The following is a 14,048-nucleotide window of genomic DNA, read 5'->3' as shown; positions in this document are numbered from 1 at the left end:
CCAAGCAAGGCTGTGGAGGTTTGAGGATGACACTGGACTGGTACACCACAGTGGTGGTGCCAACTTGGTGCCATTCTCAGTTTGGAGCTGTGGGGACCATGCCCCTGTGTCCTTCCATGCCATCCACCCACCCTCTCCCATCCCTGGCCAGGTGACCCCACCCATGCCTACCAGTGTGTACCCCGCCGTTCCTGACAGTGCCACCCTGGAGAAGCACCAGGCCAGGGTTATCAAAACTAAAGCTTTACTGGGGAGGCAGCAGCTGTGCTGGCACCAGGGCAGGGGGCATGGCCACGGGGACCCCTCTGTCCACAGGCACCCCTCCAGCCCTGGCAGTGCCAGGCTCAGGGCGTGGGCTCCGGCTGCGGGCGCAGCTGGGTGGAGAAGGATTGGCTGCGGATGCGGAAGGCAACCTCCTGCGTGCGGAAGGTGAGGCCGAAGATGTCCTCGTGGTAGTGGTTCTTGTCCTGCGTGGCGAGAACCGGCGTCAGGACGCGGTGCCAGGCGCGGTGCCAGTGTCACCGCCCAGCCCTGGACCCTGGCCCTCACCCGCAGCTCGCTGATGAAGTCGCCAGCCTGGCCCAGCGTCATGCCAGCCTCTTGTGCCAGGATGTGCTGCACGGTCTGCAGCACCTCGGTGGCCATGGTGACGTCCCCGCAGACGTACATGTGCCCCCCGCTCTGGCACAGCACCCGGTGCACCTCTGCTGCCAACTGTGTCCGCAGGACGTCCTGCACATATGTCTGGGGACACCGCGGCGGCCATGGGCTTGGCACCTGCCATGTGGCACCATAGCCCCGTGTCCCCAGCCCTGCCCTGCCCCTTTCAACCCTGTCCCCAGCCCACCCTTGCCACCATCTCTGTCTCTGCATCCCCATCCCTGAACCCATCAGGTCCTCATCCCCATTCCTGTCCCCATCCCTTTCTGGTCCCTGCCCCCGTAGCCATCCCTGTCTCTGTGCCCATCCCCATTCCCATCTGGTTCCCATCCCCATACTCATCTCTGCCCCCATCCCGTCCTGGCCTCCACCTCCATCTCTGTCCCCATCCCCGCAGTCTCATCCCTATCCTTGTCCCCATCCCCATCCCAGTCCCGTCCCACCTTGGGTGTCCCAGGCTGGCGTGAGAAGGCAGTGAGGACCTGGCTGAGAGCCCCCTGCTCCTGGGCCTCCTCCATCTCCTCGCGGTAGATGTGGTCCAGCGCGGCTGCGCGGCACCCGAACACCAGCACCATGCTGCCCAGCGGGCCACCTGCAGTCACAGCCAGCAAGCCTGGCCCCATGTCCCCAGGCCCTGCCTCCCCACTCCTCCACATCCTGCCAGCTCCCATGGTCCAGCAGCACCTCAGTGCCACCTCCCCACACCACCATGCCACATATCCCCATGTCCCTCCATCCCCATGCCACCCTATCCCTGTGTGCCCATGTCCCCATCCCCATTCTCCACATCCCCATAGCTCCATGTTCTGTGTCCAAATGTCCCTGTGCCCCCTACCCCCAACTTCCTGTCCCCAGGTTGCCATATCCCTCTGTCCCCCTGCCCCATGTCCCTTGTCCCACATCCCAGTGCTGCCATGTCCCTGTGACGCTGTTCCCAACCCCATATCCCTCTGTCTCACATCCTCCTGTCCCCTGCCCCATATCCCTCTGTGTTTCCATATCCCATTCTGTTGCTCTATCTCTCACCCTGTATCACCTTGTCCCTCAATATCCCAATGTCTCTGGTCCACTTCTGTCCATGTGCCCATGTCCTCCCACTTCAGCCCCCGGCCTGTGTCCCCTGTCTCTTTTCTCTGCCCCATATTCCCCCATCCCTACCCCTGTCTCCTCCTGTCCCTCCATCTGTCCCAAGCCCAGTGTCCCCCATATCCTCCCGGTGTCCCCCAGTGTCCCCTGTGCCAACCTCCTTCCCGCAGCTGGTGCAGCCGGTGCTGCCAGAAGCTCCGGAATGGGGCGACACCGGTGCCAGGTCCCACCAGGATGCAGGGGGCTTCGGGCGCGGCCGGCAGCCGAAACGACGGTGCCCTACCGGCACCGAGTCATCAGCACCGGCGGGGACCCGGGACTGGCAGGGCACAGGGACGGGCAGGGACACGAGCACAGGGACACCAGGATGGGCAGGGACGCGGGCACCAGGACACCGGGACGGGCAGGGACACGGGACCAAGAAGGCACCAGGCAGAGGGTCACCGGGACCAGCGACACACCGGACACCGGGTCACCAGGATTAGCGATGAACCGGGCACTAGGACAGGGGGACACACAGGACCGGCGGGGCACCGGGGCTGGCTGATGGGGTACCCTGGGACAGGGTTGGTCCCCGGAATCGTCGGACACCGAGACAGGCAGGGCCCCATGAGAGGTGGGTGCACGGAACAGGATTGGATGAACCCCGGCGCGGGCGGGGCGCTGGGGACCCGGGGCGGGAAGGTGGGGAGGGGGAGGCGGGGATTGGGGAGGCACAGTCGAGGGGGGTTCAGGCAGGTCCTGGGGTAGGTCTGGGGGTCCCTTACCCTCGGATGAAGGCGGGCACGATGTCCCCGGCCTGCAGCCGCGCAAGCCAGGTGGAGCAGACGCCGTAGTGCAGCGGCCCCTGCCCGTCTGCAAGGAGCGAGGAGGGGGGGCTGCGGCAGGAGACTCCCCCAGCAGCTCCCACGCATTCTACAGGGAGTTCCCCCCCAGGGAGTGGGGTTCGCCATCCCTAGGCAGGGCTGAGGCCAGGGGACCTGGGAAAATATGTGGGGGACCTCGGCAAGGGACGACTAGTGGCAAGGGGGGGCCCCCGTCCCTGAGAGGCTTGCCCATATGCAGCGGCAGTGGCCGGGCATGGCGTGATGGGGCTGGGGAAGGACGTTGGAGGGGCCCTGGGGACCTTGAAGATGGTCCTGGGGACCCAGAGACTCCCTGGGGGACACTGGAGACGTTGTGAAGACCGTGGTGATACTATAGGGACAGCCAGGAGATGCCCTGCAGGACCCCGGAGATGTCTCTGAGGGAGTTGGAGATCCTCTAGGGACACCTTGGAGATAGCCCTGGGGAATCTGGGAAATGCTCTAAAGATGTGCTGGGGACCTGGAGATGGCCTTAGGGACCCTGGATACGCTCTAGGGAACCTGGAGATTCCCTGTGGACCCTGGGATGCTCCGAAGACACCCTGCCCACGGCTCTGGTGCCCCTGTTCCCGTCCCCACTCACTCTCGCTGCGGTAGGTGACTACGGCCACGGTAAGGTGGATCTCGCCAGGGCTGGGGCCCGGCGCAGAGCTGATGGAGTAGTACCGGGGCTGGAGCAGTGGCAGCTGCGTGAGGAGCAGCGCCGGGGGCAGCTGCACCGACGGGAACTCTTCCAGCACCTCCAGCAGCGTGGGGCAGCGGAACCACTTCCACTCCTCATACAGCCGTGCGTCCTGCGAGGGACTTGCTGGGCAGGGCCACCGAGGGGGACAGCACCCCGGTGCCCCAGTGCCCTGGTGTCCAAGTGTCCCAGTGTCCCAGCACTCCAGTGTCCCACTGTCTCACCATCCTAGTGCCCCAGGGCCCCAATATCCCAGTCTCCCAGCACCCCAGTATCCCTGCTTCTCTTCCAGAGAGGGGGCCTACGTCCTAGTGTCCCAGTAACCCAGTATCCATGGCAGGGAGAAGACTGGTATTCCAGCAACCCAGCATCCCTCTATCCTGACCAGGGAAGGTACCAGCATCTCAGTAGCTGTGCCAGGGAGGAGTTCAGCAGCCCAGTATCCCAGCATCCCAACCAGCAGGCAACCAGCATTCCAGTGCCACAGCCCCCACCAGTCCCTCTCCCATCCCATGTCCTCGCACCTGTCCCAGTCTCTCCAGTTGCTGCCGCTGCTGGGGCTCGGCCGCCAGCATGGCCAAGAGCTGCAGGAACTGGGGGCTTGGGGGTGCTGCCACATCCAGGAAGAAGGTGAGGGCCTGGGCCAGGCTGCAGGGGGGCAGGCGGCTCTGCGGCTGCCCAGGGGATTCTGTGTCTGCGAGGAGGGAGCAGAGGCTCAGGCCCTTTCCCTTTCCCTTTCCCTTTCCCTTTCCCTTTCCCTTTCCCTTTCCCTTTCCCTTTCCCTTTCCCTTTCCCTTTCCCTTTCCCCTTTCCCTTTCCCCCCTTCCCCTTTTCCCTTCCCCATCCTCTTCCCTTGCCCTTTCCCAGTTCCTTCCCCAACTCCAGCCACTTCCATTTTCCTTCTTCTTTTCCTTTGCCTTTACCTTTTCCCCATTCCATTTTTCCAATTCCCTTTTCCCCCTTTCCCCAGGCCCTTCCCCATTTCAGCCCCAGCCCCTTCTCCTTGTCCCCTTCTCCTTGTCCCCTTCCTCTGCCCCTTCCCCCTCCCTTCCCCAGCTCCTTCACCTTTTCCCTTCCCCTTCCCCTTCCCCTTCCCCTTCCCCTTCCCCTTCCCCTTCCCCTTCCCCTTCCTCTTCCCCTTCCCCTTCCCCTCCCCCTTGGCCCCTGTCCCCTCCCGGTGCCCCCCTTCCCTGCCCCGCCAGTACCAGAGTCCCGTTGGGCGCTGAGGGCCAGCACGGGCTGCTCGGGATCAGGAGGTCCCTGAACCCTCCGCAGCAGTTCCCCCACCAGCTCGGGGCTGTTCGCCGGGAACACCCCGAGGTGATCTCCCGGCTGGTACCGCAGCTCCTCCCGCCCCCCCGTGTCCAGGCGCACCAGCAGCGTCGAGCGGCTGAGGAAGGGGCACGACGAGGCGGGGTCAGGGGCGGGGTCCCGGGAGTGAGGAAGGGGCTCAGGGGTGGGGCGGCTCTCGGGAGTGTGCGGGATGGGGGGGGTGTCCCAGGAATGGGGGGAGTCTCGGGGGTTTGGGTGTTGCCCCGCGGCTGGGGAGTGTCTCGGGGCTCCCAGGAACACTGAAGCCTGGGTATGGCGGAGAAAGCTCAGGGGTGAGGAGGTGCTCAGGGGTATCGAAGCTGGGAGGTCCCAGGAATGGGGGTGTCTCGAGGATCTAGTGGGGCTCCCGGGGCTGAGGGGGTCCCATTGGTGCTGAGAGCTTGGAGCCTCCCAGGTGTGGCTAGACCTGAGGTGAGGGATTTCTGGGGATGGGGAAAAGTGAGGGTCCCAGGGGTTTCCAGAGGTACAGAGGGGTCCCAGGGGTGGATGGTCACAAATGTGGGGGAGTCCTGGGGATATGAGGTGCCAGGGGCGGTGGCGCCCCAGGATTGGGTGGTCTCTGGTGTGGGGAGGTCCTGGGGCAGTGAGGGTCTCACCTGGACTCGGGGCTCTGCAGATTCTCCAGGGAAAGCAGTGTGCAAGGGAACACACGGCGCTTGTGCAGCTGAGACAGGCCTGGGGAGGGATGGGGGAGGTCATGGAGGGGCTGAGAGAGTCATGGGGGGTCACAGAGGGGCTGGGGGTGGGGAATGTACGGGCTGGAAAGAGATAGAGAGGTGAGAGGGGGTCCTGAGGTGATCCTGGGGCGACTACGAAGGATGCAGCGGGGCAGGGCAAGGATGAGAGGGTGACACGGTATTGGGGGGGGTGTCACAGAGGAAGTCATGAAGGGACTGGAAGGGTCATGGGGGGGTTGTGGAGATGTGAGGGGTGGGTGTCCCTTGGTGGGAGAGACATGGTGTGGGCGTGTGTGTCCTGGGGAGCCATGGGGCAGATGCTGGTCACAGGCAGAGGGCAATACAGAGGGGTGGGGGGCTCCCCAGGGTCGAGGGGCTCGGGAGATTGCCGATGGTGGGGGTTAGTCCTTACCGGATAGGGTGTCAGTGGCCTGGGGCTGTGGCACCAGCTGGTGCTTCTGGTGCTTCCAGTCTTGGGGTGGGGCAAAGAGCTCCTCGGCCCCACCTGCAGCATCCCCCACGCAGAAGGTCTCGCAGGCAGCCTGGGGATACAGCGGGAGGGAGGGGAGGGGTGGGTGCTGGGCTTCAGAGGGGTGCCAGGGGTTGTTGGGGATGCCCGTGATCCCCCCCCCATACCTGGAAGACTTGGCATGCCCAGGTGCGGAAGGTCTCTTCCTGGGCACAGAGCTCATCACCCTCCCCCATGGGCAGCAGCCGCTCCCCACCCAGCTCCTCCAGCCGAGTGTCCACGGCCCGGGCGAAGGCACAGAAGTGGGGGTATGCCCGCGACCCCCAGCCCGAACACCGCGAACCTGTGGGAGGGGGCTGTCAAAGACTCCTGGAACCCATTGTCCCGGGCAGGACTCCCCCTCAGCATCCCGTGACCCAAGCTGAGAGCGGGACCCCTGCCAACACCCCTTGACCTGGGCTGAGGGCAAGGACCGCCCCCCACCATGGCACTGCGTAACCCAGGGAAGGCACCCAGGGGTGGGGCAGGGCGGGAGCTGTGATGTGGAGCTCTCGGGGTCCTTACAAGGCAGGGAAGGGCTGCTCCCCTTCCTCCCCCAGGACTGCTCCTGACAGCTCCCCATGGCCCTGGGACAGAGTGAAGGTGGCCATGGTGGTGGCCATGGTAATGGCAATGGGGGTGGCAATGGGGGTGGCCATAGCGGTGGTGGCTGTGGCGGTACCGCAGCGCTCCCAGGGCTCCAGCGCTGTCAGTGTTGCTCAGCTGCCGCCGCTTCTTCTTCCAGGAGGCCACAAGCTGATCAGACTGGGAGACGCTGTTGAACCTTAGCTTGTAGCTCCTGGGAGGGGCAAGGCACAGGGTGAAGGCATGGTGGGGGCAGGCTTGGAACTCCCCCAGCCCAGATGGGCACCCCTGGACCCGCCCACGCTGCTCACAAGGGCGGCTCAGCCTGGGATGTGCTGGTGTAGGGAGAGGTCATCTCCATCAGTGCCTTGGAGAAACTCTGTGGGGGACAGCATGACACATCTCCATTCCCATCCCCATCTACATTCCCACACCCATCCCCATCCATCTCCATCCTCATCCTATCTCCATCATCTCCACTCTATCATTGTTACCACCCCACCCCAGCTCCAGCCCCATATCCATCTCCATCCTCATAACTCTCATCCTCATCCTCAGTCCTATCTTCATCTCCATCCTCATTATCATCACTACCTTCATCCCATCATCTCCACCATCTTCATCCCACCTCTATCCCATCTCCATTATCCTTCCCCCTCCTCTCACCTCTGCACACTCGGGGGGGTCCCCATTGCCAAAGGTGCTGGTCACCACCAGCACCAAGGTCTCATGCTCCAGGGACACCACATCGTACTCATCCATGCAGAGCACCTACAGGGGGTTGATATATGGGGAGGGGGCTTCAATTGGCAGCTCTGCCCACCCCCACCACCCCCCCAACAGGGCATTTTGGCCAGCCCAACACCAATCCAGCACCTACAGAGGCTGGAACATGAGGAGGGGGCAGCAAGCAGTGTCTCCCCCCAAACCAATCCCCCCCCATCCATTCTCTCCTGTCCACCTTGGGGTCAAAGGCACGTTGGAAGAGCTGACAGAGGTTCCAGGCATAGCTTTGGGATTTGCCGGTCTCAGTGGCATACAGGATAGTGGCCTTGACCCTCCTGGCCATCATGTGTCCCATCAGCTTGGCTGAGATCTTCACTGCACTGGAGAAGATGGAGAGAACATGAAGTGGGGTCTCCATGGTCCCCACCATGGTCTGGGAGCTTCACCCAAGGGTGGGCACCTACTTGGCCACTTCCTTGAAGGTCTTTCGCCTGGTGATGGTGGTGCCCTTGGAGACGTAGACCTTCCAGGCATCAGGCTATGGTGATGGCAGGGGGTCAGCTGTGGGGTGGTGGGACCAAGGTCCACACCAATTCAACACCAACCCAGCATCAACCCCACACCAACCCAATTCCGATCCAACATCAGCCTAACACCAACCCAAACCCACCTGGTAGCGGAAGGTGGGATAGAGCTGGTAGTTGACCATCTCCTGGTGGAAGACAGGGGTGAGGCTGCCCGAGAGGGGGGGCACAATCCAGACCCAGTCAGCTGGGCACCCTCCCCTTGTCCGCAGCTCATTCTCCATGTGCTTTATGAAGGACTCAGTGGCTGCATGGTGATCCACGATTGTCACTTTGGCCAGCTGTGGGGACAATAGGCTTGAGGGGGGGACTTGGTGGATCCCATGATGCTGTTGGGGTCCCTATGGTGGTGTTAGGGTCACCAGAGCAGTGTTGAGGTCCCCATGGTGGTGTCGGGATCCCTATGTTGGTGTTGGGATCACCAGTGTTGAGGCCCCCATGGTGGTATTGGGGTCCCCCTGGTGGTGCCAGTGTGCCCATGTTGGTGTCCCCATGGCAGTGTTGGGGTCTCCATGGAGGTATCATGGTCACTGTAGTGGTGTTGAGGTTCCCCTGGCAGTGTTGAGGTGCCCATGTCATGGAGGTGTTGGGGTCCCACCTGGAAGCTGTGGAGCACAGCCACGTTCACCTCCACGGCTGCCTTGTCCTTCCAGAGCGATGAGCTCGTCCCTGTGTCCAGCCCCATGTGCTCAGCCACCTCCTGCAGGCAGTTGGGGGAGGTCTCAGCCAGGTCCCAGGGTACAAGGAGGTACCCAGGGAGGGAGAGTCAGGACCCCCCACTTGGTGCTGACCGGCAGCAGGTTGTAGCGGTGACGGTCGCAGAGGTTCCTGGTGCCAATCTCAGTGCCCATGTACCAGCCATTGAAGGGGGCAGCTGGGAACTGCAGCCCCCCGATCTCCAGCAGCATGTTGGACACGGCAGGCAGCGCGTACCAGCGGAGCCCCAGCTCCTCAAACCATGGCAGGCTGTGGAGCAGGGACCCACAGGGACTCATGCTGACTCACAGAGATCCATAGTAACCCAACACCAGCCCCAGCCCAAAACAAACCCCACACCAACCCAACATCAACCCAGCACTAACCCCACACCAACCCAACATCAACCCAACACCAATCCAAAACAAAGCCTACACCAACCCAACATCAACCCAACACCAACCCAAAACAAAGCCTACACCAACTCAATACCAACCCAGCACCAACCCAACATCAACCCAACACCAACCCAAAACAAAGCCTACACCAACCCAACATCAACCCAACACCAACCCAACCCAAATCCCACACCAACCCAACACCAACCCAAAACAAACCCCACACCAACCCAACACCAACCCCACACCAACCCAACACCAACCCCACACCAACCCAACATCAACCCAACACCAACCCAAACCAAACCCCACACCAACTCAACACCAACCCAGCACCAACCCCACACCAACCCAACATCTACCCAACACAAATCCAGCATCAGCTCAACATCAACCCAAAACCTACAGGGGGTTCGGACATGAGGAGGGGGCCACAACTGCTTCCTCCCCTCAGCCATTTTTGTGTGAGGAGAGGATCTCATGTGTCCCTCCCCCTGTTTTTTCCCCACTCACGTTGGGTGCTGGAGGGGCACCTCGAGAACTAGCTCAGGGGGCAGTGGGAAGAGCTCGGGGGGGTCATCAGGACCCTGCAGCAGCAGTGGGAGGACATCAAAGCGACCCCCGCCGGGGGTCCAACCATGCTGGATGCAGAGCTATGAGGTGAGGGGAACAGCGTCAGGATGGTGAGGGTCTGGGGGTGCAGGGGCAGGGTTTGGGGGTGTCCCCACCTCAGTGATGTCCACATTGGCTGGGTCACCTCGAATGGAGCCATCAGGTTGCCGGTACCCGGCATAACGGATTAGCTGCGAGTTCCAGATGCGGAAATCACCCCGACCCGGTGCTCGTGGTGGGAAGATGGTGATGGCAGACCTGGGGTGGGCATTAAGGGGGTGTCACCCACTCCTCCTCCACCAGCCATGGGGTTAGAAGGAAGTGGGGGAGTCCTGCCCTAGGTGGGGTCTCACCGAATGTTGCCGCGGTTGGTGGCATATTGGATGTGGGAGCACAAAAAGCTGAACATCTGCGCTGCGTTGGCACAGTCCCGGGCATCAAACACCTGAGGGGTATGTGGGGGCTGGGTTAGGGTGTCTGTGTGTGGGACAGTGGGCTGTGGGGGAAGGGATGGAGCTGGGAGATGTCTGTGTGGGGCAGGAATGAGGCTGGGGGGCAGGGATGGGGCTGGGGGGTGTCTGTGAGTCTGCTACTGCCATCCCTCTCTCCCATGCAATACCCACCTCAGGGCAGCTTGCTGGCCATGGGGTAACCAGGGCTCAGAGCTGTTGGCTTGGGAGGACTGTGGACCAGTGTGAGGCAGCTGTGAGGCAGAGCCATTGGCTCAGGGGCTGTGGGTGAGCTGAGGGGCAGTGTGGGTCACCGTGGGGCAGCCATGGGGCAGGTCCCCCCTCACCTGCAGCTTGTTCCACTGGATGCGCCCCACGCAGCGGGCAGCGTTGCGCCAGGCCTGCTTGGCACCAAACACCAGCTCAGGCTCCAGCAGCTGGTAGGTGCCAGTGGCAGCAATCGAGGCTTCAACCTCTCGTAGCCTCTGAGCATGTGCCGGGGAGTTCTCCCTGTGGGACCCCAGACTCAGAGACCTCCACAGAGAGCCCCCTGAGAGCCTCTGCCATTGCTGTGGGGTGCCCTGAGCAGGGCTGGGGACAGTGGGCGTGCTGGGGTGGAGATGGGGGTGTAGGGTGCCATGGGGGACACAGCCATTAGAGACTGGGAGGTGGCTGTGGGGCAGAGCTAGGGATGTGGGGTGCCATGGGGCATGGCTGGGATGCTGCAGGGCAGGGCTGGGGATGTGGGGCAAGATTGGGGATGTGGGGTGCCATGGGGCATGGCTGGGATGTTGCAGGGCAGGGCTGGGGATGTGGGGCAGGGTTGGGGATATGGGGTGCCCCACGGCAGGTCCAGACTCTGGATTGCCCCAAAACGGGTTTGGGATGCTGCCTGGGGGGGTACAGGTGGGGCTGTGGGTGCTGCGGGTGCTGTGGGTAATAGCTGGGGTGCCGTGGGACAGGGTCGGGGTACAATGGAGCAGGGTTAGGAGCTGTGGGGTAGGGGTGGGGTGCAGTGGGGTGCAATGGAGCAGGGTTGGGGCGCCGTTGTGCAGTCCCCCAGCGCTCACCGCCGCAGGGAGCCGTAGTACTGTGTGACGAAGTCCCGAGCCAGCGCCAGCAGCTCGGCAGGGGCCCGTTCTCCCTCCGGGACCGGCGCCGGCAGCGCCCGCGGCAGCACTAAGGAGCCCAGGCAGCGGCGGCCCGAGCACGACACCTCCTGGGGGGCACCGGGGGCCATCGGGGGGCTGTCATCCACTCTTGGCCCCACAGCCTCCCCAGCACTGTGCGCCCCCAGCCCTACATCCCCAGCCCTGTGGCCTCCGGCCGGTGTACCCCCAGGCCAGTGGCTCCCGATCCAGTGCCTGCCAGTCCCGTGCCCCCCGGTCCAATACCCCCATCTCTGCACCCCAAACTTCATGCCTTCCAACCTTGTGTCCCCCCGGTTACAATCCCCCTCCCCATACCCCTGACCCGAATCCCTCAGCCCCACGTACCCCTCAGCCGCACGTAGCCCTCAGCCCTGCAACCCCATGCCAGTGCCCCCCGCACCCGCCATGCCCACCTGCAGCCCCTGGGCACACAGGGTGTCGTAGCCGATGCTCCCAGTCTCCCAGTTCTTCAGCCGGGCGAAGCGGGGGGGCTCCGCAGGGTGGCTGGACACCGAGCTGGCGGGAGGGTGCACGGCACTGAGTCCCACACGGGAACCGCGGTTTGGGGGTGGGTCCCCAGTCTGTCCTATGCCTGGAACTCCCCTATCTCACCCTAACACTGGGATCCTGCAGCACCCCACGGGGGCTGGGACCTGCCGAGGAGGGCACAGGGGGCACTGGGGCGATAGGGACACGGGGGATGGGCGGAGACATCCCTGAACCCCAGCTCTCGGCTCGGTTCCATGGGTCTAGGGTGGGGGTGGCACAGGATGGGGGTGCTGGGCTGGGGGTGCTGCGCTGGGGGGCACGGGGCGTTACTGGCTGTCGAACAATGGCCATGAGTCACAGCGGGCTCCGGGCCACCGGGTGGGGGGGACCTACCTCCGGTTCGATCCTGGTCCTTGCGCTGCCCCACCCCCCCCGGCCCTGTCACGACCCTAACCACCCGCCGACCCCATGCCCCCTCCCCACATGGCTAAGTTCACCCTAGTATAGCCCAGAACACCCCACTATGGCCCAGCACGAGCCGCGGCTGTTGGGTGGATAGGGACACTGCTGTGGGAACGCCCGGGACACGCTGCAAGGCAGGGCACACCAGTGTGATGCCAGGAGGCACCATGGGCATGGAGCTCTGCTGCCAAAGGGTGCCCATGGACGCACCGTGTCCTGTCCCAGTGGGGACACACCTCTGATGGAGACATATCTCCAGAGGCTCTGGCCATGCCAGGACGTCCCTCAAATGCCAGTGGTGCCAGGCAGGAGGTGCCAAGCAGAAGGTCCCCAGTGGCGCACAGAGGGTGGCAGCTCCAGTTTGCCACGGCACTATCGGTGCAGGTGCCACATCCATCCCACCCCGTTGTCCCCACAGACCCACCTGCGGCGCTCAGTAGCACTGGGGGTGGTGGTGACGGTGGCCTCGTCGGTGGTAGCGCCAAGCTGGCGGGAGCAGAGGCCCAGACCGCAGGAACGGGCAGTGCCCGGCAGCACGGCCGGCAGGTTGCCCATCGCGCCGACACTGAGCCGCCGGTGTCGGGAGAGGCTGTTTCCTCCGCCCGCGGCAGGGAAGTGCTGACCTCGGCCACCGCCTCCACCCGACAGGGACAATGGCGGCTTCTGCAGCACAGCCACGCTGGGCACAATGGTGGGGCCTGTGGCACTGCTGCCACACCGTGATGCCAACCATACCAGGCCAGTGAAGATGCCATGAGGCTGTCAAGGGGCTTTGGCACCATGAGCCCAGCACACGGCTAGGAGGAGAATAGAGCCTTGGTAGTGCGGGGGCGGGGGTGGGGGGGGTGGCGCGGGCAGGACCTGGCATGGTCATAGGACTCCCGAGGGGGTCATGGGGCCCCGGCACAGCCATGGGGCACTAGCATGACCACAGGACCCTCAGTATGGCTGTGGGGCCCCCAAGGGGGTCATGGCACCCGTGGCATAGCCACAGGGCACTGGCACAGCCATGGGGCACTAGCATGGCCACAGGACCCCCAGGAGGGCCCATGGGATGCTCCCACCAGGCTGAAGCAGGGGCCGAAGAGGGGATGTGGGTTGAGATCTGCCTCCCTCCCCTGACAGCCCCAGGCTAGGTGCGGGACCCTTGGGCGTCTCTGGGGCGCTTGTACACCCCTGGGGGTGTCCCATGTCTGTGCCAGGGATTGCCACATGGGGGTCCCAGGGCTCTCCCTCCCCCGACCGCCTCCCCCAGTCCTGCCATTGAGGTGCCAGGAAGCCCCGTTTGGGCATCTCGAGGTCGGGGGGTGCACCCAGGGACCGTCTTGGGAGGTATCCGGGGGGGAACGATGTGAGACGGAGGGGCGACACCCGAGCTAGTGGCGGGTCTGGAGGGGGTCCTACGGTGCCTCCGAGCCGGGAGGGGTGTCCCGGGAGAGGTGGGTGCTGGTCCCCCCGGCCCTGCTCTGGGGATCCAGGGGCGGGGAGCCCGGGAGGGATCCCGGCCCGTACTCCCCCTCACAGCCGACGGGAAACCGCGCCCGGGGCCGGCCCCGGCGGTTCCTTCCTGCGGGGGAAGCGGGGGGGCACCGGAGGGGGCGGGACCGAGTGGGGGACCGGACGGGGCACGCCAGAGACTCTTGAGAGGCACCGAGGGGGCGGCTACAGCACCACGGCTGTAGTGCGTGGGGCTCCAGATGTCCCCGGGGTGGGGTCTCGGTACCCGGAGGGAGCCTGGATTGCTCCCTTCCTGTGGCACCCCCACCGCCGGAGCCGGGGTTTAGCGCTGGGCCCCACGGCTCGGCTCGACCCGGTTCCGTATGGCTTGGCTCGGTTCGGAGCGGCACGGTCCGGTTCGTTGCGGTCCGGTCCGGCTTGGCCCGGTTCTGCTGGGCTGAGCTGACCTGACCTGATCTGGACTGAACTGGGTTGGCCTACCTGGGCTAGGCTGAACTGGGCGGAACTGGGCGGAACTGGGCCGGGCTCAGCAGGTCCATCCCGCAGCGGGTTCGGTGCCAGTTTCAGCACCTGGGACAGAGCCTGGCGGGGACTGGGACGGGACTGGACTGGACTGGGATTGGATTG

General features: G+C 64.2%; 1 protein-coding gene across 1 annotated transcript; it reads right to left on the bottom strand.

Moving 5' to 3' along the window:
- Positions 1-227: 227 nt before the first annotated feature.
- Positions 228-12,554, bottom strand: NOS3 (nitric oxide synthase 3). Its single transcript, XM_068146135.1, is given in 27 exon segments — positions 228-467; positions 550-744; positions 1,104-1,252; positions 1,904-2,025; positions 2,514-2,601; positions 3,196-3,406; positions 3,819-3,988; positions 4,500-4,684; positions 5,223-5,301; positions 5,716-5,845; positions 5,940-6,095; positions 6,097-6,115; positions 6,494-6,610; positions 6,708-6,775; positions 7,063-7,167; positions 7,358-7,502; positions 7,587-7,660; positions 7,793-7,987; positions 8,305-8,406; positions 8,498-8,672; positions 9,314-9,453; positions 9,529-9,670; positions 9,766-9,857; positions 10,209-10,371; positions 10,932-11,080; positions 11,426-11,528; positions 12,388-12,554. Coding segments are annotated over 27 exon segments (3,528 nt in total). The 5' UTR covers positions 12,519-12,554; the 3' UTR covers positions 228-344.
- Between the last annotated feature and the right edge of the window lie 1,494 nt (positions 12,555-14,048).

Source organism: Melanerpes formicivorus, unplaced genomic scaffold (assembly GCF_026170545.1).
Source record: "Melanerpes formicivorus ecotype bairdi unplaced genomic scaffold, bMelFor1.0.p_v2 SCAF_13, whole genome shotgun sequence".
Classification (NCBI taxonomy): domain Eukaryota; kingdom Metazoa; phylum Chordata; class Aves; order Piciformes; family Picidae; genus Melanerpes; species Melanerpes formicivorus.
This window is presented reverse-complemented; position numbering and strand designations above follow the sequence as displayed.